Source organism: Felis catus, chromosome C1 (assembly GCF_018350175.1).
Source record: "Felis catus isolate Fca126 chromosome C1, F.catus_Fca126_mat1.0, whole genome shotgun sequence".
NCBI lineage: Eukaryota > Metazoa > Chordata > Mammalia > Carnivora > Felidae > Felis > Felis catus.
In genome coordinates, this window is record NC_058375.1 from 5,766,978 (window position 1) to 5,792,326 (window position 25,349).

Genomic DNA, 25,349 nt, shown 5'->3' on the forward strand with positions numbered 1-25,349 from the left:
AGGGACCGTAGGCTCCAAAGCGCTCGGGCCGTAAAATGCCGGGTGAGGCGGGAGGCCCGGGAAGGTGCAGCGGCAGACGCCCCTGACTCGACGCATTCCCCTGCACCCACCGCCTTCCAGCCGATGGACCTGGACGCATCTGTCTTCTTGTGAGTGTCGAGGTCCTTCGCCACGTGGCTCCCGTCACTCCACCACGCGACGCCCCGAGCTGCGGCCGGGGCCCCTTCCCTTCGCAGCCGGGTGGGCTCTTCTCCCCAGGCCGTGAGCGCTAGCTGTGTGCGCCGGGACGGGGCGCGGGGGTGGGTTGGGGTCGTGGCCAGTCCCTGTTGTACCGGCCCGCTGCCCCAGAGCTGGGCCAGGCCGCCCCCGCACCCTCACTGCACGCTCCCTGTGTTTGGGGGACACAGGAGACACGGACCACAAGTCCCCCCAAAGCAACGGGGTCCTGGGGCCGTCGCCGGCAGCCAAGGAGGGTCTGGGGTTTACTGGCAGCTAACGTGTCCCATCATCTTTCCGACGAGGCAGGGACAGTAGGCGTGAACCCCCCAGCCTTCTGCGGGCCACCTTCCCCACCTCCCCATGAGGGCCATGGGCTCCCCCAGGCCTCCCTCGGTGCCCTGTTTGTTGCTCCCTGGAGTTGAGGAGGCTCCTCTGGGTCCCAGAAGTCCAGGCCCTTCCTCTCCGTGGCCCCAGTTCTGGCCCAGGATCTCTGCCCGCTTCCTTGTCTCCAGTCTACCCTCCCCGCCCAACCTCCACCCTGTAGCTGGGGGAGCCATAAACATGCCCGAGTGTATCCCTTGCCTCTGGCTTCCCAGAGCCTCAGCAACCAGCTCTAAACTCCTCATGCCCCACCTGGGCCCTGACCGTCTTCCCAAGCCCATCGCCTCTGTCCGGCTCCAGGCTCCCGTGCTGCGGCCCCAGAACCCTCTCCACCACAGGGGTCCTCTGTGCCTGTGCCCACGCTCTCCCCGCAGGTGAAGTCTTTCTACCTCTTCGCTGCCCATCAATTTCTGAGTCGACTTAGCTCCGTCTAAAACGCCACCTCCTCTGTGCAGCCCACCCTGGTTGGAATCAGCGAGTCCTCTCTCTGTGCCTTCATGACATGCCATTTTAGCCTTGGTAGTTACAAGCTAAGTGAGGTAGGTCTCATCCTCCCTGTTCAGTGTGTAGGTGAAGCAGACAGAATTTGGGTAACTTTTGTTTTCTTCTTCTTTTTCTTTGCATTTATTTTTTGAGAGACAGAGCACAAACAGGGGAGGGGCAGAGAGAGAGGGAGACAGAATCCGAAGCAGGCTCCAGGCTGAGCCGTCAGCACAGAGCCCGACGCGGGGCTCGAACTCACAAACCGTGAGATCGTGAGCTGAGCCGAAGCCGGACGCTCAACCGACTGAGCCCGGCTGGCGTCCCTTTGGGCCTCCTGTTAGCCCCATGCTTTTCCTGAGACTCCAGACTCCTCCTCCCCCACGTTTATATTGCTTACAAGACCTTTAGATTTTTAAAAATAGGTGGTTTCGGTTGGCTGTCCTGCGGTCTGGGCTGGTTTTGTCCCGAATGGTCACATCTGTGAGTGAGAAGCAGAGAGGCTCCCCTCCCACTCCTGGCTGGCCAGGCCTCGGGCCTTCTTCCTAGAACTTTCGAAGTAAACAGAGGTTTGCTCTTACACGTGGGAATCTGCCCCGAGTCCGTGGGCGGCCCAGAGCACAGGCCGCCCTCAGGCCAGCACCCGAATCGCTGCCCTTGACCTTGGGGTCTGTTCCCAGCAGATGGCAGTGGGAGTGGCCACAGGATCCAAACCTCGAGGAGGCCCCGGACCCGCTGAGAGCCACGCCCGCTGGGTTTCCACATCTCAGAGAATCGCTCTCTTCGCTTCGAAAAGGAGCCGTGAGGACGGCGAGGACAGTGGCCACTGCTCACGAGCCCCGGAGTCCTGCCCAGGCCGTGTGGCGAGCTCGGCGGCTTCTTCAGTCTTCTGGCTTCATCGCTCCCCCCCCCCCGCCCCCCCAGTGAGGGGCAGGGGCTAGTTCCGCTCCGTCTCGCAGACCGACCTGGACCCCGACACAAGCGCACTAACTGCCTGGCCCAGGTCACACAGGGTCCCACCCTGGTACCAGGGGCCTCGGACTCCGGCCTCACGCCGCTTGATGTTTCTGGAGCGAGTGTTGGGCCGCCGCGGTCCCTCCCCCCAGCCTGTCTCGGCCTGGCCGTAAGACGAGAGGGCCAGGAAGCCTTGGCTCTGTGGGCCGGCGATGAGACGGACCCTGTCCGAGCCGCTGAGGCCCAGGCACTCCTGACTTCGCCAGCAAACCTGAGCCGTCGACTCTCGTCGCTTGCTGCTGCTTGGGAATGAACACACCGCCTCTGCCCGCGGGGCCAGGGGCCAGTCACGAAACCACAGCCTCCCCCGTCTGGTGTCTGCCTTCCCAGGCTGCTAGCCCCTGGTCTGGGATACGGGGACTGGGTGAGGCAGCAGCCCCGCCACCCATCACACCGGGCCACAAGTCTCGAGGGAACGGAGGTGGCTTCCCTGGAATGTGCCAGAACGGACAACTGCCAGGCCCTGCGGTGCGGTGAGGCGCTCCGCTCCTTCCTGCCCCCCGGTCGTGTTTACGGGGTCTGCAGGTGCGTGCCGTGCCCCCGTCCTGGCTGTGAGGTCGGAGGGCAGCGGAGGACCCTCTTCCTGGAAGACTCGGGAGGAGAGGAGACGTCCAGAGATGGGGCACATTTGGGGCACGGGACCCTCGGGGGCAGCGGCAGCTCAGGGGGACTCTTCAGAGGGCTACTGAGGCCACCGTGCCAGAAATCGTCACTGCTGGGGATGTCCCACGGGGTGATCGCCACTCAGCGAGTGTTTACTGAACACCCAGCGTGGGGACTGTGTCTAAGAACAAGAGAAGCGGCTCCTGTCCTCCCATCGTAACATCCATGCTGGGCCCTGGCCCCCAGATCTTGCCCCTGCTCCTGGGACCTCTTCCGGTGACCCTTTGCCCAGAACACCCCGCCCCTTCACCTCTGACCCACCAGCCTGGCTGCCGGACTCCAGGAAACGTCTGTTCTTTTCCAAAATACTCGACATCATTCCTACGCATCTCTCCCCATCATCGCAGGGCCGGGGACCTCGACAGGTCCCTGCACCCAGAGCGGCAGATGAGCGGCGTCAGGGCTTTACAGACGGCGCCACCTGGCGGTCAGGACCGGGAGTGGTAGCGAGGACCGAGTTTCAAATCTATTCCGTGTCCCTGCCGTGTAGCTGAGCCCGTGCAAAGAAGGGGAGCAGAGGGGACCTGGGAGTGACATGTGGTGGCCAGGCACGTAGAAGACATCAGCCCTTAAACAGCTTGTCCTCATGAGGTTGAAAGCGTCTTCTAAGACGTGCCTTCAAGTTCCATCTTTAATTAATTCACTACATTGAGTGCCCACACCCTAGGGGTTCCCCAGAGGCCACCAGCGGATGCCCCCTCCCCAGCTGAATCCCAGGGCCGGAGCCGGAGGGGCTGTGATGTCCCAGAGCAGGCACAGCTGGTCAGGGGGAGGCGGGGTTGAGAGCGGCTTGAGGGAGAAAGGGGGCCACTTCAGGTGCCACAGTAGCGACCAGCTCCTCGGAGGGGGCCCAAGGGCACCTCACCTCCACCAACCGCTCCACAGCGCATCTGGACACTGTGCACCACGGAGTCTCCCTCTGCAAGGGGGCCCTGGTGATTCAGTCAGCAAAGGTTTGCAAAGCAAGTGCCTTCCACCCACTGGGACCTGGTCCGGGAACGAGGTGCCCAAGGTAAGGGGAGCCGGGTTGGGGTGGGGGGACACAGGCACAGCTTCCGCAGCCTGGGTCCCCGATGTGCCAAAAGGAAACAGTTACGACTCGGAAGCTGTTCCTGGCGAACGCAGCTACCGGAGCAGCTGCCTTGGGTCAGAGCACCGGGGCCCAGGACTCAAGCTGCCAGAGCGCCCCAGGGCAGCCGGGAACCCAGTGAGGACCCAGGGAAAGGACACCTCGGATACGGAGACCTCCCAGGACCAAAAATGCAGGACAAAGCAGCCAGTGAGGGTTCACGCGCCCCACGGTAAAGCATGCGCTCCTGAGCCACGGGCTTCGGCCACGATTGCACCTGCAGCTCCGATGGCCCAACTCCTGCCGGGCCCTGCCTTCCACAGGAGCCCCAGGACTCCAGAGGCTCGCTTTTTCCTGCAGCCTGAGGAATCCAACTGCACGGCCAACGCTGTGGCCCGCCTCCCCCAAGCGAGCTCGTCTGTCTGATTTTCCCTGGGAGGGGGCAGGGAGGCCAGCGTCCCCTTGGTGTCTCCACAGGCCAGCGGGAAGGATCCGCTCAGGGGTCGAGGGCCGGACAGACACCTCCACTGGCCCCGGGGCCTGTCAGCTTGACCCCGCGTGTCGGGTGTAACTGGTCCTGCTCGGATTCCACAGGTCTTGAGTTCGGAGGTGACCGGGTGATAGCTGGTCTGTGTCGCTGCCAGATCACACTCAGGTGCTCAGGGTCTCACCGCGTGGTCTCCGGAGACTGGCGAGGGGTGTCCCCGAACGTCTCTTGAGCTTCCACACAACACTCCAGCCCTGACCCTCACCCATCGGCCGTCTGCATTCACAACCGTTCAGCTCCGCGTTCCTGGTATTTGAGGGTCACCTCCATGTGTATGGGGGAGGTCACTGCTCATCTCTCTGTTGTGCATCCTCACCCTACAGACAAGCGACCTCCACTTTACATAGGTGGTGCCCACGCGGGGCACCCCGTTCACCTGTGCTCACCAGAGACACTTATCGATACAGCGACCATGCGCCCAGCCCTGCAAAGTATCACTTCCTTAGTTTGCAGCAGGTTGGGAGCAGGATGGGAGGGGCTGCTGAGCCACCACGGCCAAGCTGAAGATCCACTCACAGGGACCCACGGGCAGAGAGAGGGGCGCCCCAGCGCCAGCTCACCTGAGGAGCGTAGCTAGTGACGAGGGCATGGCCAGGGGCACAGTGGCCGGACGGCAGACCCTTTCTCCTTCACGTGAACCCATTGACACAGGCCCCCTGCCTCGGAAAGGGTGCGTGGCAGGGTGGGGACAGTGGCCACAGTTGTCCACACCGGAGAAACTACTACAACCTGTGCAGCTCTGATGAGGGTCCTTTCTGCAGCATAAATCCACACATCCGTTCACAGACACGCAAGTCTGATCATTTAACCTACTTGAAACTGGTATTCATAAAGTCAGGTCTACGAAACACTGTATTTTCATAAAATACAGTGGATAAAAGACCAGCAAAGAAGGCACCTGGGTTCCAGCTGCTTCCCCCTTCCCTCTACGCCCCTGGCCGCTCCCATCCCGCCTGTTCGTCCCTGACCCGGAACGACAGTCACCTGTGCCCCCTCTGCGGGCCCCGCAACTTTGTCCCCCCACCCCCACCCCGACTACCCCAGCTGCTGAGCGGGACTCCTGCTGTTGGGAGGACACAGAAGTGTCTCTAGGGCCACCGATGTGCAGGCCACCCGGGACCCTCTGGTTGGCAAAGTTTTCTCGTCCAAGGTCAGTAGTTCCGACACGTGCCGTTCCCCAGGCCTTCCCCACCACGGGAGTCTGTCTGCCTAGTTTGAGGGCAGTTTATCAATAGTAAGTGCTCTGCGTTGCTCCCACTCCATCTCCCAGGACATCTAGAAACCCATATTCCAGATGGAGAGGTGAGCGTATAAACTTCCAGGGACAGTCTGGAAGCTTCAAGAAAATGCCCTTGCCGGTCGCTGAAAGCACGGCCCGGCCCGGATCCATTCTGAGGACTGCTGCCTCCTCACGGCCACGTCCACACCCTGCAGGCCATCTGCTGTCCGTCCCTCTGCGATGGGGTGATCCCAGAGAGCAACTCTGAGGGTGGGCTAGGGCACTGGCAGGCCTCCAGGAGAGGGGGAGAGGGGACGGGAGTAGGAGACCACCGCGCTGGTGGGTGGCTCAGACCTCTCCTCTGAGCAGGGGAAGGAGCTACACGCCCCTTCACCTGGGAGGGTGCTTGCTCCTGGTCCCAGGGCCATCACCCCCAGACCCGTTCTGCTGCTTGGGTGAGCTCACTGCAGCCAGTCAGGCTGGAGCAAGCCCCTGGCAGCACTCAGCCAGAGAAACCCTGCCCTTCCTACCAGGCATGGCAGACAGGAATCTTTCCGGAAGCTGCTTTGGAGGGCAGGCGAGCCGCGTGCCAGTAACGGCGGGGAACCGGGCGCTCCCCTCCGCCCCTTGCCCGCCCTGGGGGACCTAGGTGGAGGGCGACTGCCAATCTCCCCGCCCGCTCCCAGGAATGAGACACAGTGCACCAGTCAACACCCAGCTGTTGTAGTGTAGCTCGGTTTTATTTATGTCCACAAATATTTCAAAAAAATTACAAAAGACTCAAAATGGAGAGAACACAGAAGTCACGATTTCTGGGTGTCTACTCTGTTTACACTGTGTTATCTCATGGCAAACTACTCATATATACATTTAGCTTCAAGATATATATAAACGTAGCAAATCAGAATGTACACTCTGCTCCTGCAGTGAAACAAAGCTCAATCTTGACAACATTCAACAAGATACGTACAAAACACAGAAAAGCAAAACCAAACTTCAAACAAAAGGAAGGAAAATCCAAAAGGAAACCAAGGGGTCGGGCTTCAAAGACACTGTGAAGGTCTGGGGCCTCCTAAACCAAGTGCAGCTGACCAGGTGAGGGTTTCGGGTTGCAGGTTTTTAAGTGGAAGAATCTCAGTGCTTCACCCTGGGATGTGGGGAAAGAACCAAAACCGAACAAGAAAACGCCTGCAGACAGTTTTCAAGTAGAGACTTCCGAGTACTTCACTCCGTCTCTTCTTTGGAAAAACGGAGGACACAGAGAGGCGGCAAAGGTTTAACTGAATGGCAGGCACTGTGTGCCACCAAGAGGAAACCAAAGATGGCAGAGAAGGTGGGGGCAGCGGGGCAGGGGCTGCAGGAGAGCCGGCCCGCCCCGCGGAGGAAACAAGTGCCTCGTGCCCGTGCGGCCCCAAGTCTGATGACACAGGGTTCATCTGAGCTCGCCTCCCCTCTAAGGAGCTAAAGTTAAGGCAGAAATGGAATGAGAGAAAAATCAAAGGAGAGAACCACGAACATTCCCAACAGACAAAACAATCCTCTATCTGTCCCGACTGAGACCAGACGTAGTTTTAACAGAAACCGGAAATGGCCCCGATGCAGGCTTGAATCCGGAACCTGGATCTGAGCTCACACCTGCTGGCTCCTGGGTCAAAGCGCCAGCCTCTCTTCCTCCCCCCGACTCGGCTCCAGCCCTAGACACGCCCCACATCCACCGACCCACACGTGCTCTTGTCATCCCACAGCTCTTGGATGTGACTCCCAGCTGAGGGGAGAGGACCGGGGAAAGGTCACATCCTGACAGAACACTTCATCAACAGGCGCAGACACCCGCCACGCCCGGCCCCGCTCTGGAGAAAGTGCATCACGTCCACAACTAGGAAGGAGAGGCGGGCCCCCTGCAGAGCAGCCCGAGCCCTCGGAGGGGCAGCTCCCAGGCAGAAGGAAGCCATTCCGAGCAGGAACGAGAGCAAGAGTGGGACTCAAACGGCGTCCCCACCCACAACCGTGCCAACTCCGGGCCTCCCTCAAGCAAAAGCGGCCTCAAGCCGTGCGGCAGGGGCGGCCTGGCCTCAGTGCAGCAAGATCCTAGTGATGACACACAACAGGGGAAGTTTCTAACAGGTTCCTTTGGCGAGCGTGTGCTATTTGTAGGGAATCGTTTTCTTGTTGAATTTTCTAGAATGTTTACGAAACTGTCAGAGTATTTAAGAAGGCAGTTCATCCAGAACAGCCAAATGTGTGTGCATAGAAATGTATAAGGAAATCTACAGTCAGACACACAGAAACATGTGCTTTCTATCCCGTGGAGACAGAACAAGGTGGACACTTAACTCCGGCGCTCCTGGTACAAAATAAAAAGGGTTCGATCTAACAAATATCCGCACCTCTGGCGAAGCACAAGCTAGGAACAGACAGAAGTGAAAATCAAGGCAGCAAAACAAAGAAACGGTTTGTAACATCGTCCCTGCAAACCCCTGGATGCCCACTGCTGCGACCAAACCTCGTCCCAAGCTCCTGCCCGTTTGTAATTAGTAACGCCCATCTGTTCCCTTTAATTAAAGGGATAATTATATATAACTTTTTATTAAAAAATCAACTCTGTATTCTGTCAATAGCTGGTAGGAATTCACAATTAGTGACATGGCTGGAAAAAATAGATCAGAATAGTTTGTGGAAGAAAAAAAATGCCGTTCTAAAATTATTTATTTACAGACGTAAAAAGCCATGCTGCAGAACTTTCTCAAATTATGAAGATTTCCTACAATGTATTAAAATAAAAGTTTTTTTAAAAATTATAGCTCTTGGATTCCAAACTCCTACGCCACCTATCTGCAGACCTCGTGGGCTCTGGGACACACGTGGCTGAGTGTGTCTGCACACACAGTGAAGGGTGTGAACTGGATTCTAGCACCTACCAAGAAATCAAGGAAGGAAAAGAAAACTAAAGCCAAACCCCAAGATTGCAGGGAAAGTTTTCTGAATGTTCAGTCCAGTCCAGGACTCACTAAGTTTCTGGGGGACTGTCATGCAGGGAGACCCAAACCAGTCTCAAGGTATTCTCTCTACAAACAAACACTATTATGCTGATAACATTTTTAGTTGTGGGGTTTTTAAATATATAAAGAAATCTTTAGAAGATATTCTTTTTGCTTCTGTAGCTCGTATTGTATGTAAAAAGTCCTGTTTCTCCCCCCAAGAATTGGGGTTTCCACAGCCAGCGTTAACAAATAAATAACTTATAACTGCTTGTCACCTTCTTTCTTCAGTCGACTAGAAAGGGACAAAAGGGAGAAAGTATTCAGCACCAGGCCTGGGCAGGTGCGACCGGGCATGCAGCTCGAGGGTCCAGGTGACCAGAGTGGCCTCCCGTGCAGCCGACCCTCCCCTCGTCTCCCTCCCGTCAAGATGGCTCCTTGGGAGTCCCCTCCAGGGCCAAGAGGCCGGGACCCGCAGAGCCACGGGGGGCGGGGGAGCGTGGCCTTTGTGGAAACGGGCGAAGCACACGGTGGGCACGGCCAGGAGGGGCGACCGTCAGGCTGGGTCAGTGGCCACAGGTGGGACAGGTGGGAGCCTGGGCTCAGACAGTGAGGCCCTCCCTCCCTCCCGGCCCCTCCCCGCCTCACCTGTAATAATCTTCCTGACTTGGTAGGTGGCCACCGTGCATGTGGGGGTGTCCGTGCAGCCACTGCTGCTCCATGGCCAGTCTCTGCAGCTCTGCTGACTGGGCATGCATGGCCTGCAGCTGGTGGGCCGCAGACATGGGGGGTGGGATGGCCCCAGGCAGGTCTCGGGGGTAGGGGGTACCTGCCAGACACAGAACGGCCTTTGAGACAGAGGGGCCAAGGGAGCGGCCGGGACGCGGCTGGCGAGGAGGTCAGGTCAGGAGACGGCCTCCCGAGGCGGGGAGCAGGAGGGCTGCTTACTCCGCAGGGACCCGGGGAGCAGGTACTGCCCCTGCGATCCCCTGACCCCAGGGGTGGAGGCTGGGGGAACACGGACGGAATACACGCTCCCTCGTCCTCAGGCCTCGTGGCTCAGGCTCTTCTTTACAGAGGTCCGCTCTGACCCCTCAATGTGAATTCAGCGCCTCTGTTGTTCCTTCAGGTCGCACTGCCCTCGTCCTGGCTCTTATGCATCTCTACCCATCCCCCCCCCCCCCCCCCCCCCCAGCTCTCGGGAAACATCATCGGGTATTTGCTGAAGACGTGGATGAGGGAATGAACGAACGGGACGTCAGACACCAACCCAACTCTCGCGCTGGACCTGGACCCCTCCTTCCCCAGGTGCGTTCTTACCAAAAACTGGATGACGAAGCATCTCGTGCTCATGGGGGGGCTGTCCAAGCAGAGGGTTGGGGAGGGTGCCGGGGGGGTAGGGAAAGCGAGCCAGGTGAGGGCCAGCGGTCAGGGGGTCAACCAGCGGGTGCACCGGGCCTGCTGAACCTAAAAGAGGGGCAGAAGTCCAGATGCGGGCGGTGCGGGGCGCCGGGGCTCTCTCCATGTCTGCCCTCCTTGGCTGTGACTACCGGTGGCTTCCTCCTCACCACGGCCGGCTCCCGGCCACCAGGGCCACCAAAAGTCCTGACCCACGGTGGCTGCCCTCACCCCCACCCGCAGTAAAGTTCCAGAAAGCAACAGGGAGGTAAAGAGCTGGCTATTCACACACAGCCCCTCCGCTCACTCCTGAGCATGGCTAGAGGCACAGTCTCCGCCCCCCCCCCAACCGCCACCGCCACCGCCTTGCCGAGGACCCCATGTCATCAGAGCCCACCCAGCCCAACACCCCAGGCTTGCCCTGCACCTGTCAGGTCCACCGGAACCCGAGGGCCGCTCGGGTCCAGCCAGCGTTTCTCGCCCAGCTGCCAGCCGGACTGGCAACGCTGCCCAGAAGCTGGCGGGGTGAGACTCACTAAGCCCCGCTTTCTCCTCTCAGGCCAGGTGCCCCTGCTCGCCCTGTCCCTGCGGACGTCCCTGCCCACCGTCGAGCCCGCTCAAAAGTTGCCATCTGGGCGAGCTTTCCTCTCTAACAGCAACCTTGCCCCCAGCTCCCCTGTTCCCTGTCCCTGCTCTGCTGTCCTCCAGAACACGCGCTGCTTTTCACACTCCAAGATACGCTGACTGACCGCTCCTAGGCTGGGAAGGTAACGCGCGTAGGGCCGTTGTCAACACTGACAACTGTGCCCGACACATCACAGGCACTCAAATATCTGCCAAGCGGATGAATGCTGTATGAACAAACGACTGCCTGTCCCCATGCGGCATCAGGACACATCCACCGGCCACGGAGCTTAGCCCATGCCGGGCAGCAATGAAGTTCCAGACGTCAGGACTATGGGGTAAACGTGACAGCTCCTCGGCTTCCCCAGAACCATCCTCGTGCACGGAGTCCGGGCTCCCTGCATCGGGGCTGGGCGCACAGGTAGAAAGAAGGTGCAGGCCTCCCCACCTCCGGTCCTGCTCCATCTGTCACCCTCCTCCCTAGTCCGGAGGCAGGTCTACCCGCTTGGGAGTCCTGCACGTGGGCTGTGCCACAGGAGCCCACGGCAGGCCCCGGTGCCCCGGTGCAGGCACAGCCCCCCTCACCCCAGCTGGCGGGTCGGCGGGCCTGGGGGAGCTCTCGTTCCCAGGGTGGACAGAGAGAGCCGGGTGGTCCTGACCAGATGAGCCAGCAGAAGCCCAGGCCCCGCCCCTCAGTGGGGAACAGAAGGAAATGTTCTTTTTAAGTTCTCACTCAAAGATTCCCTAGAGCCTCCCTGGTGTCCCATGGCCTCGCCTGGGCTCCAAGGCCCCACCTCCCGCCCTGAACCTGCCTCAGTGAGCACAGGCTGCTTCCTGCTATCCCTGGCACCGGAGGCACAGGACCAAGAAACGAAGCTTTAACCAGGAGACCGCAAGCTGAGGATTCCCAGACAGATGCCAAACGTCCTCAGGTCTGTCAGGAATTGAGGATTCCTTCGGGAAAGAACTGCCTCCGCCACTGGACAGCGGCTCTGCCCGTTTGGTCCCTACCTTGTCAACCAGAGCTCAGCCCACAGCACCCTGTCACAGCCCGGCCCGGGGGGCACCCACCTTGATGGAGGGGGTCCTGCTGGTGGAGGTGAAGGTGCGAGTGGATGTGTGAGTGCTGGTGGTGGTGCGGAGTCACGTTGAACATCTGCAGGCGGGCCAGGGGGTCGCTGGTCAGCGAGGCCATGCGCTCAGCGTGGATCCGCTCGGCCGCCAGTCTATCAGGGTAGCTCATCTCAGGCCGCAGCTGGGGGCCCGCCAGGGCCAGTCTCTCCCGCTCCAGGGGGTTCAGGCCCGGGTGGAAAGAAGCAAAAGGGTGGGGGCCTGCAGTGGGGGGGATGGTGAGGGCGCTGTGCCGGGCGAAGTGCTCCATGGGGTTGGTGGCTGGGTGCAGGGGATCCAGCTCCGGGGGCTTCACCTCGAAGCCCGGCTTCATCCTCTCCCGCAGCTCCCGCTCGCGGATCTCCCTCTCCCGGATCTCCCTCTCCCGGAGCTCCCGCTCGCGGATGGTGGGGTCCACGTTGTAGAGGCCGGGCATGTGGTAGGCCAGCAGGGGGTCGGTAGGGTTGAGGGGCATGTAGAAGGGGTGGTTGCGGTTGGTGGGCGACATGACGTGGGGCCGAGCGTACTCGCTCAGAGTCCGAAGAGCGGGGGTGTCGGGCCCGATGTACGGAGGCACCGCAGCAATGGTGGTTGGTGGCGGCTCGAAGGATGGCCGCATGTGGCCGGGACCACTGAGCTGGGGGTCGCTGAGGCGGCCCTCGTGGGCTGAGCTGGACGCCTTCTGCTGAAGGAAGGGGGCGGGGGTGTGAGCGGCAGGTGCCCAGCTGCCGGCCTGTACCGACCAGCCAACCTGGTCCCTCCTCCGCAACACCAGGGGCCAGCCCCAACCATGGCCGGGGACAGGCTTGGGCCGCAAGCACGCGGCCTGGACCCTGCTGGGACAGCCTGCTCTGCGCTTTCAGCTTCCCTCGTGCCCCAGCCGGGGCTGTGCCTCTGAGAGAAAAGATAACGCCCGCGGGCATCCGAGAGTGTAGCCGAGACAGTGAGCCCCGGAGCGGGGCTGCAGAGGGACCCCACGAGCCTGGTGGACCCCAACTTACGGCCGCTCGCTCCGCCTCCCGCTCCCGCTCGCGCTCCCGTTCGCGCTCCTTCTCCTTCTCCTTCTCGCGCTCTCGTTCCTCGCGTGCTTTCTGCTCAGCCTCCCGTTTGGCCTTCTCGATGGCCTCCTCCCTCTTCTTGGCCAGTTTGGATCCCGCCAGAGGCATGAAATACAGGTCCGTCCGCGCACACGAGTTGTACCCACGGTCCAGGTGTTTGTAGAACCTGAAGAAGGGTCACATCTCTCGACGGGGCCCTGCCGGGGCCTCCGCCTGCCCCAGCCGCCCAGCCTGTCCCTGCCCTGGCTGTGCCCACGCTCCGGGGAAGCCGGTACCTGGCTGACTGGCTGGCATGGCTGGGGGTGTCCACCACAGTGGGCTCAGGGGACGGGCTCCTGGGCGGGGGCGGGGGGCTTTCGGGCTCCTCGGCATCATCCAGAGCCTCTTCCTTGATCTGGACGGTGGGGAGCGGGCAGGCTGTCCCCCCGGGTACGCCGCCTCCCGAAGAAACGGCGGCAGAGCAGGGTGGCGGGGCTGAAGGGCCAGGCCCCGCGGGTGGGGTGGAGGTGGAGGAGCAGGCGGGGGGAGTGATGGGAGGGGGGCCCCCAGGGACAAAGGGGTGCTGAGCAAATGGGGGCTGGGGAGGCACCTGGTGGAGGCCTGCTGGGGGGTGAGCGGCAGGGGGCAGGCTCTGGCTCTGGGTCAGCACTGGGGGCTGGGCAGGGGAGGAGGGCAGGGGCTGGCTCTGCGGCATGAGCTGCAGGGGAGGCGGGTGGGCCGAGGGAGGGTGATGCGTGGACAGCGAGCTCAGGGGCTTCAGTGCCGGTGGGGGCGGGAGGTTGGCATTCATGGAGAAGGGCGAGGGCCCTGAGAGGTGAGGCGGGTGCTTGTGGGCTTGTGGGGCCGGCAGCTGGGGGATGGGCGTGGTGGGTGGGGGCTTGATGTGGGGCATGGCCAAAGGGGCCGGCGGCAGGGGCTGCTCCCGCGGAGGCTGCTGGGGCTGCAGTGCTGACTGCGAGGCTGGGGGCTGCAGGGAGGCATGAGGGAGAGCTGACGCCTGAGGGGCCTGGGGAGGGAGGCCAAAGGGCTGAGGGGGGCCTGGGTGCTGCAGCAGGGGCCCGGCCTGGAGGCTGTGGGGGCCGCCCGGGCCCTGACTATGCAGCGGGGGCTGGCCGTGGGGTGGGGCGGAGGGCTGGCCAGCCGGCGCGGTCAGGGGCTGCAGCGGGGGATGCGGTGAGGGAAGCCGCTGTGGGTGCAGGGCGGGTGCCTGCTGAATGTGCGCATGGGGAGCGGGAGCCGCTGGGGCCTGCGGCTGGCTGGGGGGCTGGGAGGCTGAGGGGGAGCCCTGGGGAGGGCCCGCAGTGGCAGAGGGCACGGGTCCCGGTGCGGGGAGCTGGGGGGCCCCTGGGGGGGCGGCGGAGGGAGCCGGAGCGGCCGCACTGGGAGCCTGCAAGGCCGGTGGCTGGGCCTGTAGCATCTGCTGCTGGGCCGAAGAGTCCGAGTCGCTCTCGTTGTCCTGGGGGCTGGGGATGCTGGGGGACGTGCTGCGATTGTCCTGGTCGATGTCTTTGGGGTCACTGCTGCCCTCATCGTTGACGCTGCGGCTGTCAGAACTCTCTCCCTCGCCTTCGGATGGCGAGTTGGGCCGGCTGATTTCCTAGGGCCGGAGACGGGAGGGATGAAGCTCTCGGAGGGCACGGGCTCTCTCTGCCTCGTGCCGGGCGCACAACAAAGGTTCGTGCAGACGAGGCGGCGAGCCTGGCCCCGGGGACCTCAGGTCCTCCTTTGGTCTGGCTGGCGTCGGAGGCCGCTCTAGGTCCCTCCCTAGGAGACAGGGCCCTGCCGTGCCCCAGGGAGACCTTGGGCTCAGGGCTTCTCGGGGGGTGTTAGCAGTCCCTGAGCTACAGTCCCTGTGGCTAGGCTGCACAGCTCACCTGGGTTTTTGTCTTCTTGGAGCTGGTCCTGTCGGCCTCCTCTGTATCGGAGGCCACCTTCTCCCGCTGGCGCTTGGTGCTCTTGAGGGGGATGAGGCTTCCTCCTTCACTTTCTGCAGTGGGAAAGCCCATGAGGGGCATCAGGCCGAGGGAGGGGGTCCCTCAGCCCCGGGAGAGACGACAATGGTTCGCTGACACCTTGCTCCTGTATTCTGAGCTCCATCTCCAGAAGCAAGAAAGTTCTGGAAGGGACCAGCTGAGGCCGGGAGAAAACAAGTATCTGGGGGTGGAAATAACTTGGCTTTGGGGGTAGAGAGCCTTTCTAATCGCACCCTACCCTTTGCCTCCGAGGCCTTGGGAAACTCGAGGCAGAGACAGCTCCTGAAGGTCAGTGCTGGGAGCTGCAGCGGACCACCTTTGTCCAGGCCCTGAACCCCAGACCCCAGACCCCAGTCCACAGCCCTAGGCCAGGCAATGCTGATGCCCAGGGCGGCTCCAGGAACGACCCGCAGCCCCATGTCTGAGGGAACTGAACATCAACTCCAGCAACCTGGGGTGTTAATGAGGGGGCAGGCCCAAGCAGCCCCCGCTACCCTGGGTGACAGGCACCTCACCTTGGCCGACTTCTTCACCGTCTCTGCTTTACTGTCATTGCTGGAGGTGCTGGCAGCGCTGGGTGAGTTCCGGCCACTGGAGCGGATGTCTTCGTTGATCGGCGAGGCGCGACCATCAGGGCTGGCTGGCTGCTTCTTACGACCGCTGCGCAGTGTAGACATCTGCCCACCCAGACCAGAGGCTGGTGAGACTGGACCCCAGGCTCTGCTGTGGGCCACCTGGGCCCAGCATACATGCTGGAGCCTCGGGAGCAGACCCACACACCTGCCCTGTGGCAGATCCCAGACCAGGGCGCCTGCAGCTTTTCCTCACGGTGTGGGGGTCAATGCGGACTGAAGGGAGGAACGAGGGGTGAATGGGTGGGTTCACACGGAGGAGACAGCAGTTCTTAACTTAAAATGCTCGTCTCCAGGGATGGTCCTGGACGCTGTGCGGTAGAAACGAGCGAGGTTTTCCGAGGGGCAGAAGGTGGCGAGGGCCGTTTACTCCGCCAGGCTCTCCAGAACGGCAGTCGCACACAGGGTCTGCTTTAAACCACCCCACCCTTCCTGTCTGTTCCACGGAACTGCCCACTTCCTTGCCCAAACCAAACACCTGCTGATTTCATCTGACAGGATGGGAAATGACCCAAAGAGATAAACCGACAAATAATGTGGCTCAGCTCCTAAAACCACCAAGCACTTCGGTTCATTTCTGCAAAGCCATGGGACTCAGAGGAGATGGGGATACAATGATTCACGCCAGTCCATGTGCTGGGTGGCCAGGGCGCGGCAGCCTTGACAAGATGCTAAGGTCAGAGGAAGGTGGACGGTGCCCTCTACAGGCCTGCAAGGGCCGCTGGGGAGGCTGGCCACGGGGGAAGACTCTGGCGGTATCCCTAGTGAGAACTCTCACTCCCAAAGGCCCTGCTGACACACTTCCAACCTAGAAAACAAAACCTCTTTATGAAAAGGGCTATACAGTGAGGACCAAAATGTACCGAAAGTTTCCAAAACTGGATCAAATACTTATTAAAAAAAAAAAAAAAAAAAAGGCAGCTGCAAGTTTAGGCAGCAGAGACACGGCCACTGCAGGTGTCAGGCTCAGGGGCCAGAGGCAGGTCTGAGGGACTTGGAGAGCACGCACTGAGCCAGAAACTGACGCTGAGTTCAGGACACACACCCCACTGACTCCCCGAGGACGACACGAGGGAGGGAAGGAGAGAATAGAGGCTCTTCCCAGACCCACAGACAGAACTAGTATTTTGGGGCCAATCACTCCTTCAAGGAGGCTGGTCCTCTACATAAAACCGGTCACCTCCCAGCCTCCCGGGAGGCACAAGCCCGGGCGTCCCAGTAACCCGAAGCGGCCCAGGTCGCCGGCCCGAGGACTCACCGAGCCACGACTGCGCCGTGTCCTCATGCTATGCTTCCCACTGAGCCCATCGTCTTCCTCTTTGACAGGTTTGAACATGAATGGTGGGGGGTCCACAGGCTTCTCGATGGGGGGGAGCTCGCCGTACTTCTTGAAGTGGATGCGGCAGTCTGTGCACAGGAGGATGTTCTCCCGGCCCCCGTGGTGCCAGTCTTTGGAGGCTGCGTGAGGCAAGAGGGGTGCGGGTGGGGGGCCCGTCCGTGGGCTCGGACAGACGCCCGCCGCTCTCTCCCAGGGCGGGAGAGGATTTCAGGAATACCCGCCACCTCCGCCCCGACCACACTGACTGCTCGACAGGGGAGTGACAACAAATACAAACTTCTCCTTTTTCTCAAGTAACCCTGAAGCGCAATGCGGACGTCAAGCCAGTGACTCCCTGGCAGGTCTTCAACTGGACTCACGAGGCGTTCCGAACCTGGAAGCGCCTGAACCTGGCCTGCCTCAGCGAAAGCGCGCCCCCCCCCCCCCGCCTTCCCACAGACCCCCACTTACTGGTGGTGAAGCAGTGGCGGCAGGCGTACCCCTTCAACTCCTGCTCGCTGTCCTCACTGTCAAAGTCATCCTCGCTGGCTGAACTCAGGTCCACTGGGCATGGCAGGAACACAACAGGGATGGGGGAGACACCATCATGCTTGGCCAAGACCGGGACCACCTGTGACCCGTGGCCTGCCCCAGGCTCTGAGCCACCAGAGTCACCTGGAAGGGGCAGCGTTCACGAAGGCCCACTCTGAATTCCTCAGGGCCGGTGATCAGAACGAAAACTCGGGTGAAGTACCCGAGGGTCTGCCCTACCGTATTTCGGGGGACTGGCGTCACACCCGCATCCCGGAGTGGCGAGCACTGATGCCCACAAACTGGGAATGGGAGCAGGCGAAGTGCGTCCAAGTGCTTTCCCTGACACATGCAGACGTCCCGAGGCGCTCCCTCTCCACCGAGTCCCGCCCCTGCCAGCCCTACTGGGTCGATTCTGGTTTGCATGTCCCAAGTAAGCAACCCTCAGGCGGAGCGCCCTGGGCCAGGACAGAACCACCGGCCCCGCTGCTGCACGCCAGCTTTTACGGGTTAAGAAGGTATCTGCGGCGCCTGGGTGGCTAGGTGGGTTGAGCGTCCGACTTCGGCTCAGGTCATGATCTCACAGTTTGTGAGTTCGAGCCCTGCGTCGGGCTCACTGCTGTCAGTCTGTCAGCACAGAGCCCACTTCAGATCCTCCGTCCCCTTCTCTCTCTGTTCCTCTCCCACCCGCACTCTCTCTCTCTCGAAAAACAAAACATTTTAAAATAAAAATTTTTTAAATAATTAAAAAAAAAAAGGTTAAGAAAACATCAAATTATTCTGCATATTACACTGGGACCAAGAGGAGAAAAAGAAGAAAATGTGAATCTTATTGCCAACACAATACCAACGCAGTAACTCAAACAGAACACCCGCCATAAAGTGGGAAATCTCCCCTGAAATTACCGAAAACACCCCAGGACAAGTCAAGACTTATGTTTTTATAAAAAGCTACAATGATGTTGAGTTTACTTAAAAAATTTAAATGCATAAATAATTTATGAACCTCTCCTACCAAGTCCCCCAAGTCAGTGCTACATCCAGGCGCAAGTTTCATACGCCTGCACCACACACATGATGTCCCCAAGCCACTCTGCGACAAGGACACCTGTGAGTGCAGGCCCAGAACCGGGACAGCGAGCAGCCCGGCACTTACGGAACTCGCTGGAGGGTGGTCTGGAGGGCGTGCTGACGGGTGTGGACGCGGTGCGGGTCTTGATCCTCCTGAACACGGCCTGCCTGCGGTGCCGGCGATGGGCCCGGGAGCTGGCTGCTTCGGGGGTTTTCTTCCAGTAGTAATAGAAGGTGATCAGCTCCCCCTGCGGGAGAGAAGGGCCGGCGGTGACGAAGGGCTCGGGATGGCTTCTCCCTGCCCTGCAGCGCCCTCTTCTGCCAGGAGCAGGAACTACTTGGGATCGGCTGTGCCGGGGAGGAGCGCAAAGGACGCTTTGCTCCTGAGTCGTGAGGGGGACTGGACTTGTCCCCTCAGCCCAGGGGAGCAGAACCTCTAGATATCTAGAACATTCATTCATTCAACAAGTACCTGCTGAGTAGCTGCCATGTGCCAGACGCCAGCATGGAGGTACAGCAATAAACAACCGAGAAAAGGGAAAATCCCTGCCCGCTAACCGTGTGTGCGCACAGATGGTTTCTTCACCGCACTGCACTGAAATCATACAGGTGTGACAAGGGAACGCCTGGCCACTTAGGCTATTCCAGAAACAACCCCTCTCCCCCTCCAAAAAACCCCAACAATTCAGGTGCTCAGGTGGTGGGGAGCCGGGGTCAGGAAAAAAGGAGTTCTCCCCAAACCCAGGAGAACTGCCCCACGGCCTCCACCCGGTCTGAGTGACCACAGTGGGACAAGCTGGTACAAAATCCTGAAGGTGACGCCCGAGGGCCACGTACACAGGGGCACTGATGCAGAGATGAAATGCCACATGTCACAAGGTCAGTCTTTCGTTCTTAAATTTTTGAGAGAGAAAGAGAACGAGCTGGGCAGGGGCAGAGAGAGAGGGAGACAGAGCAGCAGAGGCAGGCTCTGTGCCGACAGCAGAGAGCCCGATGCGGGGCTCGAAGCAGCGAACTGCAAGATGATGACCTGAGCCAAAGTGGGAGGCTTAACCAACTGAGCCACCCAGGTGCCCCACAAGGTCGGTCTTTAAGGTTTTCATGGCCCGGCAGAAAGGCAGGCAAGACAGCTTTTTAAAAAATACAGCAAGGGGATATGAACCCAAATGCAACCACTAAAAAGGGGCACTTCTGCTGCCCCTGTGCCACGTTTGGTTAACCCTGGCTGACAAAGACCAATTTCTTAAACATCCCAAGATAAAGTATCTTCACCTGGAATTAGAGGAAAAAAACCCCAAAAACACTTAAAGCAGTGAGAGTGCCTAGATCACACTGATCTTCTCTAACTGAATCAATCCTGTGGACAATCAACTTGGTGGACCAGTGTATCCTGGAAGTCATCCTGGGAGCAACTCGTACCCCAAGGTTGGAGCCACTTGGCCAGAGCACCACTTAGCCTCATGGAAGGCTCACTGCTTTGTGAATGGAGGAGCTGAGAGCCAGAGCCAGAGCCAGAGCCAGAGCCAGAGCGAGAGATTCTGTTCTCCGGTGACCTGAGATCCATCTAGCTGGAAAGGCCAGTGCTGGAGAGACTGAAGGAGATAAGCGCAGATACTAGGCGACAAACTCTTGTGATTGCCGAGCACCCCATTAGACGAGATTTCAGTAAAACACCCCCCAGAAGCAATGGCCTTAGAACACGATGAGAAGTCAGTTTGAAGAGAAGGGGGCAGGTTTTAAGTGGGGAAACGGCTTCTGCAAAGCAGGTAACCCGCGTGTGTTGAGTGCTCACTGCTCAGAGTTGGATTCTATGCCTGTGCATTTTCTAAGAAGTGGGACCGCAGCTGTTGCCAGACCCTTAAAGGAGCCTGTGGTTCAGAGGAACTTCTGACTAGCTTCCACAGGTCCATAGCATGTATCTCTTGGAGCTGTGGATAGGTTCCAGTCTTTCCAAGTGCCACTCAGCAAAATGCTAGTGACTGCCAATAGTTAACAGATGAAGCGTGACCCCAGGCCAAGGGAGGCCAGGAGCCAGCCACCGAGGACGAGCACAGGCAAATCTACAAGCTCACCCCACCTCCTTTCCAGTTCCATGAGACAGTAACTGAACAAGGGAAAATGTAGGAAATGCCCTTGGATTTCTGACCTGTTTGTCTGTCACATGTTATTCTACAAATGTAGGTTACAACTGTCCCCGTGGTGACCGGAGCGTCCCGAGCCCCTGAGGTCATCACCCGAGAAGCTCCTGGCTCCTGCTCTTTATCTCCCATTCTCCGACTTGGAAAGTCACTTATCTCTACTGATCTTCTGGTGTTGGCTGGCTGGAGGGAACAAACCCAGACACCCAGTGGGGGATTAAGAGACCTGTGCGGATACAAAACTGATCTGACGCTGGTCCTCCTATGAGAAAATACAGAACAGAAGCCAAGGCAAGTCATTGTCACCCTTCAATACTTTGTCAGCGTGACATGCTCTATCAGTTCAGAAGGGCAACTAGTGCAGTGAGCCACGGCCCAATCCCAAAGCTGGAAGGAAGGATGTGAGACCCCAGAGTGGTTCCTCCCACCTCCTCTAGCTGAAGTTACTTTAGGGGCCAGTGGATGAGAAAGGCCTGAGGTGTAAGAGGAAATGGGAAGCTACAGGAGAGAGAAGGAATCAAAAATGGGAGAGAAAATCAGGTGGGAAGGTGCTAGCAGGGTCTCTGCCAAACCTCAGCCTGACTTACAGGCTGTTAAAAAGCAGCCACCCTAACCCCTTTGTACAACGTTGATCTGTGACACAATATTGACTCACACAGTTACAAGGGACTGGAGGTGAGGGGCACTGACACAAAGATCCAGGTACAACTTCGGACTCCCCCAAAACTTAATAAACAGTCTACCGTTGACCAGAAACCTTACTGAGAACATAAACGGTTGATTAACACGTATTATATACGCTACATCTATTTTTTACAGCATGCTTACAATAAAATAAAGAAAATGATACTAAGAAAATCATAAGGAGGAAAAAATATATTTACAGTACTCGACTATATTTATCAAAAAAAACCCTGCTCGTAAGTGAAACTGTGCCATTTTAACCTGTGTTAAGGTTCAATTTATTTCTATTTCTCAAACATGAATGTCTGAAAGAGTTTCAAATGGTCTTAGAAGACAGCATAACTCACAGATTAAAATAGGGCAAGCCAGAGTCCAGTGAGGCTATGATACTGGCCTAACGTCACACACCGGGCAGAAAAAGGCTCAAGAAAAGCCGGGTTCCCAACCTTAACCTCCATTCCTGCTGTGTTGTGTCTTCCTCAAGTATGTGAGAAAAGCAGGACATGACAAAGAAACCTAATACCGAAATAATCATCAACTTTTTGTCAACACCTGGAGGCTCAACTGGTTGGCTGTTGGACTCCTGATTTGGGCTCGGGTCAGGATCTCGCGGTTCAGGAGCTGGAGCCCTGCGTCGGGTTCCGTGCTCACAGCATGGAGCTTGCTTGAGATTCTCTCTCTCCTTCTCTCTCTGCCCCTCCCCTGCTCTCTCTCTCTCTCTCTCTAAATAAACCTTAAAAAAAAAAGGAAGGAAAGAATAGCCTTCCGACAAGAAAGAGAGTCCAGAACACATTCTATTTTCTCAGTACCAGGGATCAAACGACCAAGCCAGAAGGACCCTCCACTATAGGCCTAAAACCAGTTCAGAAAATGAGAACTACACATTTCAAAATTCAGGAAGATGGGGTAGCAACTAGAACTCTCATACATGGCTGGTGGGAATATAAAATGGTTCACCCACTTCATAAAACTTTGGTAGTTCTTACAAAGCTAAACATTTACCATATGACCCAGCAGTTGATCCCGCTCTTCGGTGTTTACCCAAAAGAATAAAAGCATGCTCACACAAAGACTTTTCCACGTAAACACGTTCAGAGAACCTTTACTCTTTGCCACCCCAAACTGGAAACTATCTCAATGCCCCTCAACAGGAGAAAGGAGAAAGAGATCACCGTGCATCCACTTACTAGATACTACTTGGTAGCAAAAAGGCAAACGACTGATCTACGTGACAACACGGTTCAACCTCGAAACATCACACTGACCGTAAGCAGCCAGACACAAAAGCACAGACTCTGGGGGTCTGTTCTGGAAAAGGCAAATCTACAATCACAGAAAGTAAACGAGTGGTTGCCCAGAGTCCAGAGGACAAGAAGTAGGAAACTACCTATAAAAGAATATGAGGAAACCTTTCGGGGTGAAAGAATAAATCCCATAAACGCCCCGCGGGTTTACGGTCGTCAAACTCCCTGAACGGTGCCCTCACTGCGCTTAAAGTGGGTGTCCTTTTACGGTATATATGCTATGCATACCAATTACACAGCCATGAAGTTAACTTAAAAAAAAAAAAATCCAGGCCAGGTTTTATTAGCTGCCTCTCAAGCACTGTACCGTCTACGAAGGGATTAAACACTGGAACGGAGAGAATCTAGGCGGATTAGAAACAGCATACTGGTGACTGCATGGGTGGCTAGGTCTTGAGCACAAACAAAAGAACATGTCGGGAAAAGGTCTGGTTCTACAAACAGGGAATGAGGCAGCTAGAGGCCTCACCAGGAACGAAGTCAATTGAACTTTAATCAAACATGCATAGTGTGTGCTGCAGAGACCCGCTGCACATAAATTCAGGAACAAAAGCTGTTGCAGAAATCAATAGCTTGCTGAAACATTAACACAGGCAATCATCGATCAAAAGGCAGCTCCACAAAGGCAGCCTTGCAAATGAGCTCCCGCCTTTGCTTGCAAGCGGACACAGAGGCATAAACGCGGACACGAACGGCCGCGGCGGCGGTTTTGTTCCCGGGGCTCTCCCCCACCTCGCGACAAGGCCTCGCAGCCAGCACACCTCCCGTCTCTGTGCTGTAACTGCACACGGCACGAGCGACTAAACTGGGTTAGTGCCTGGGCCAAAAAGGGAAAGAGAGGGGGCGACGTCCTCTCCGGTCGACAGCATTATGGGCTGCAGTGCTCGCCAAGAGAAGCGCTTAAAGCCACTGGTCTATATTTAGTGGATTTTCTCTCTCTCTCCAACTCTTCGCCTTTTCTGCAGCGTGTGAAAGGGGGGGGCAGGGGCGCTGGATTTTCCCAACAGGTCATAAGCAAAAAGCCGCTGGCAAGAAGAGATTTGCTCCTGGATTTAGGCACCGGCTTTCCCTCCCAGGCAGGCTCTGCACAGCAGGTCCTCTCCCCAGACAAGCCAGCGAGGGGGGAGGGGGCAGGCCCCTGAAAATTGCTCTGATTTTCCATCCAAAAGCAAACATGGGGTGGGGACAGAAGGAAAAGGGAGGCATAAGATGCTCTGTGCAGCCCTCTATCTGGGTGGGTGGGGGCTGGGACGAGAGACAGAGAGTGTCAGGTTGACAAAAGGCTCCAGGCACCAGCAGACAGCTCAATCACAGCCACTCCTGTGATCCAGAAGCTTCCCGGGCTCCACCACTTGGAATCAGTAGGACAATTGGTTCCTCCTCCCCGGTCACCATTGTACTTCTGTGTCGCCTCGTGTTAGACTGTGAGTCCATCAAGTTCGCCCGACATAAAATGGCAGGGCACCCTCCCTTCATGGCTCCACGGCCCGGACAGCCTGAACTGAAGCATGGGGAGTGACGGGTACTGGGGTTGCTCAGCACTTACTGGCAGCCTTCAGGTAAGTTCTGCTGGTACGTCTAGGTGAACGTCAGACTGGCGACGCGTCCCGGGGTCCAGAGTGAGCATCCCACCGCATGCGTGTGTGTAAGAGCAGAGGTGGGCGGGGGATGGAGGTGGGAGCTCGCAGCCCTGCAGCAGGGGACAACCCGACTGGGTCTCCTTCCCGTCTGACCAGCAGGTTAATTTGCCTGTAGCCACTTGGCTAAAACGATGCCCGCAGACAAGACTATGTCCTTCCTTCAGGCACCGCAACGCTACGGGAGCGGAACCTGTAACCCGTCCAGCCTGACGCACACGCACACGCACACAAACACGCATGTACTTTTTATTTTTATTTATTTTTTATTTTTTTATAATTTTTTTTCAAAGTTTTTTTATTTATTTTTGGGACACAGAGAGACAGCATGAACGGGGGAGGGGCAGAGAGAGAGGGAGACACAGAATCGGAAACAGGCTCCAGGCTCTGAGCCATCACCCAGAGCCTGACGCGGGGCTTGAACTCACGGAGCGTGACCTGGCTGAAGTCGGACGCTTAACCGACTGCGCCACCCAGGCGCCCCACGCATGTATTTTTTAAAGTAAGATAAGCTATGTGTCTTCTAAGGGACCCTGGGGAAGTGAAGGCACAGGACAGATGGCAGAGCGAGAAGGCACCGTAAGCACAGCGAGGGTCAAGGGCTCACTGGGGGGCAGGTCTGTTCTGAACTGAGCATAGCAGCAAGCCCTCAACTCCCTGGGTTCTCTCTCACCTCGGCCCAGCATCAACTCAAGACAGGAGACCCCTGGGAGGCCGACGTGGAGGCACGAAAAGGTAGTCAGTCGTTTTTGTCCAATGTTAGAAACATAAGGGTACGCCCAGGATTGAGTCCCCATTTTTGTGATTATAACATATTATTATTGCCACAATCAACCAGTCTTGACGCCCCGAGCTGGACACAGTGCACGCAGACCATGGGGTACCTGCAGCCTGCCACCTACTGTTAGGCCAAGCGAGGCCTTGGTTTTTTGGAAATAACCCTCTTCTCTCACACTCCCTTCAATTCGGTGTCCAGGGCCCTATTCCTGTATCTTCCATTCTTGCAGTGCGGTTCCGTGACCAGCAGGAAAAATGGTTAACACCCGCTGGCCTCAGTCCGGCCAGGGAAGGCCTTGACAAACCAGTCCTTGGTACGTGCACAGGAGGGGCAGGGACGAAGGAAGGAAGGACTCTATCTGGGTCCCTGCACCGTAGCGAGTGCCCAGGCACCAGCCACAGAAGGTCCCCAGTGGAGGCCGCCCATCAATGCTTCCTCCCCCGGAGGAGGGACAGCCGCTGCTAACTTCCTCTTCTCCACCAAAGCGTCAACAGGCATCCTCTCGGAGCCAGGTACCACGTAC

At 58.2% G+C, this 25,349-nt stretch overlaps 1 protein-coding gene across 1 annotated transcript in view; it reads right to left on the reverse strand.

Annotated features, from left to right (window-relative positions):
- Window positions 1-6,311: 6,311 nt before the first annotated feature.
- RERE (arginine-glutamic acid dipeptide repeats) overlaps window positions 6,312-25,349 on the reverse strand; it is a 421,706-nt gene continuing 402,668 nt past the window's right edge. Inside the window, 12 exon segments of the mRNA XM_023258065.2 lie at window positions 6,312-8,865; window positions 9,219-9,399; window positions 9,891-10,037; window positions 11,664-12,384; window positions 12,704-12,926; window positions 13,036-14,357; window positions 14,635-14,726; window positions 14,729-14,747; window positions 15,249-15,410; window positions 16,624-16,823; window positions 17,155-17,247; window positions 18,371-18,533. Of these exon segments, the coding sequence (XP_023113833.2) occupies window positions 8,832-8,865; window positions 9,219-9,399; window positions 9,891-10,037; window positions 11,664-12,384; window positions 12,704-12,926; window positions 13,036-14,357; window positions 14,635-14,726; window positions 14,729-14,747; window positions 15,249-15,410; window positions 16,624-16,823; window positions 17,155-17,247; window positions 18,371-18,533 (3,357 nt within the window). The 3' untranslated portion in view covers window positions 6,312-8,831.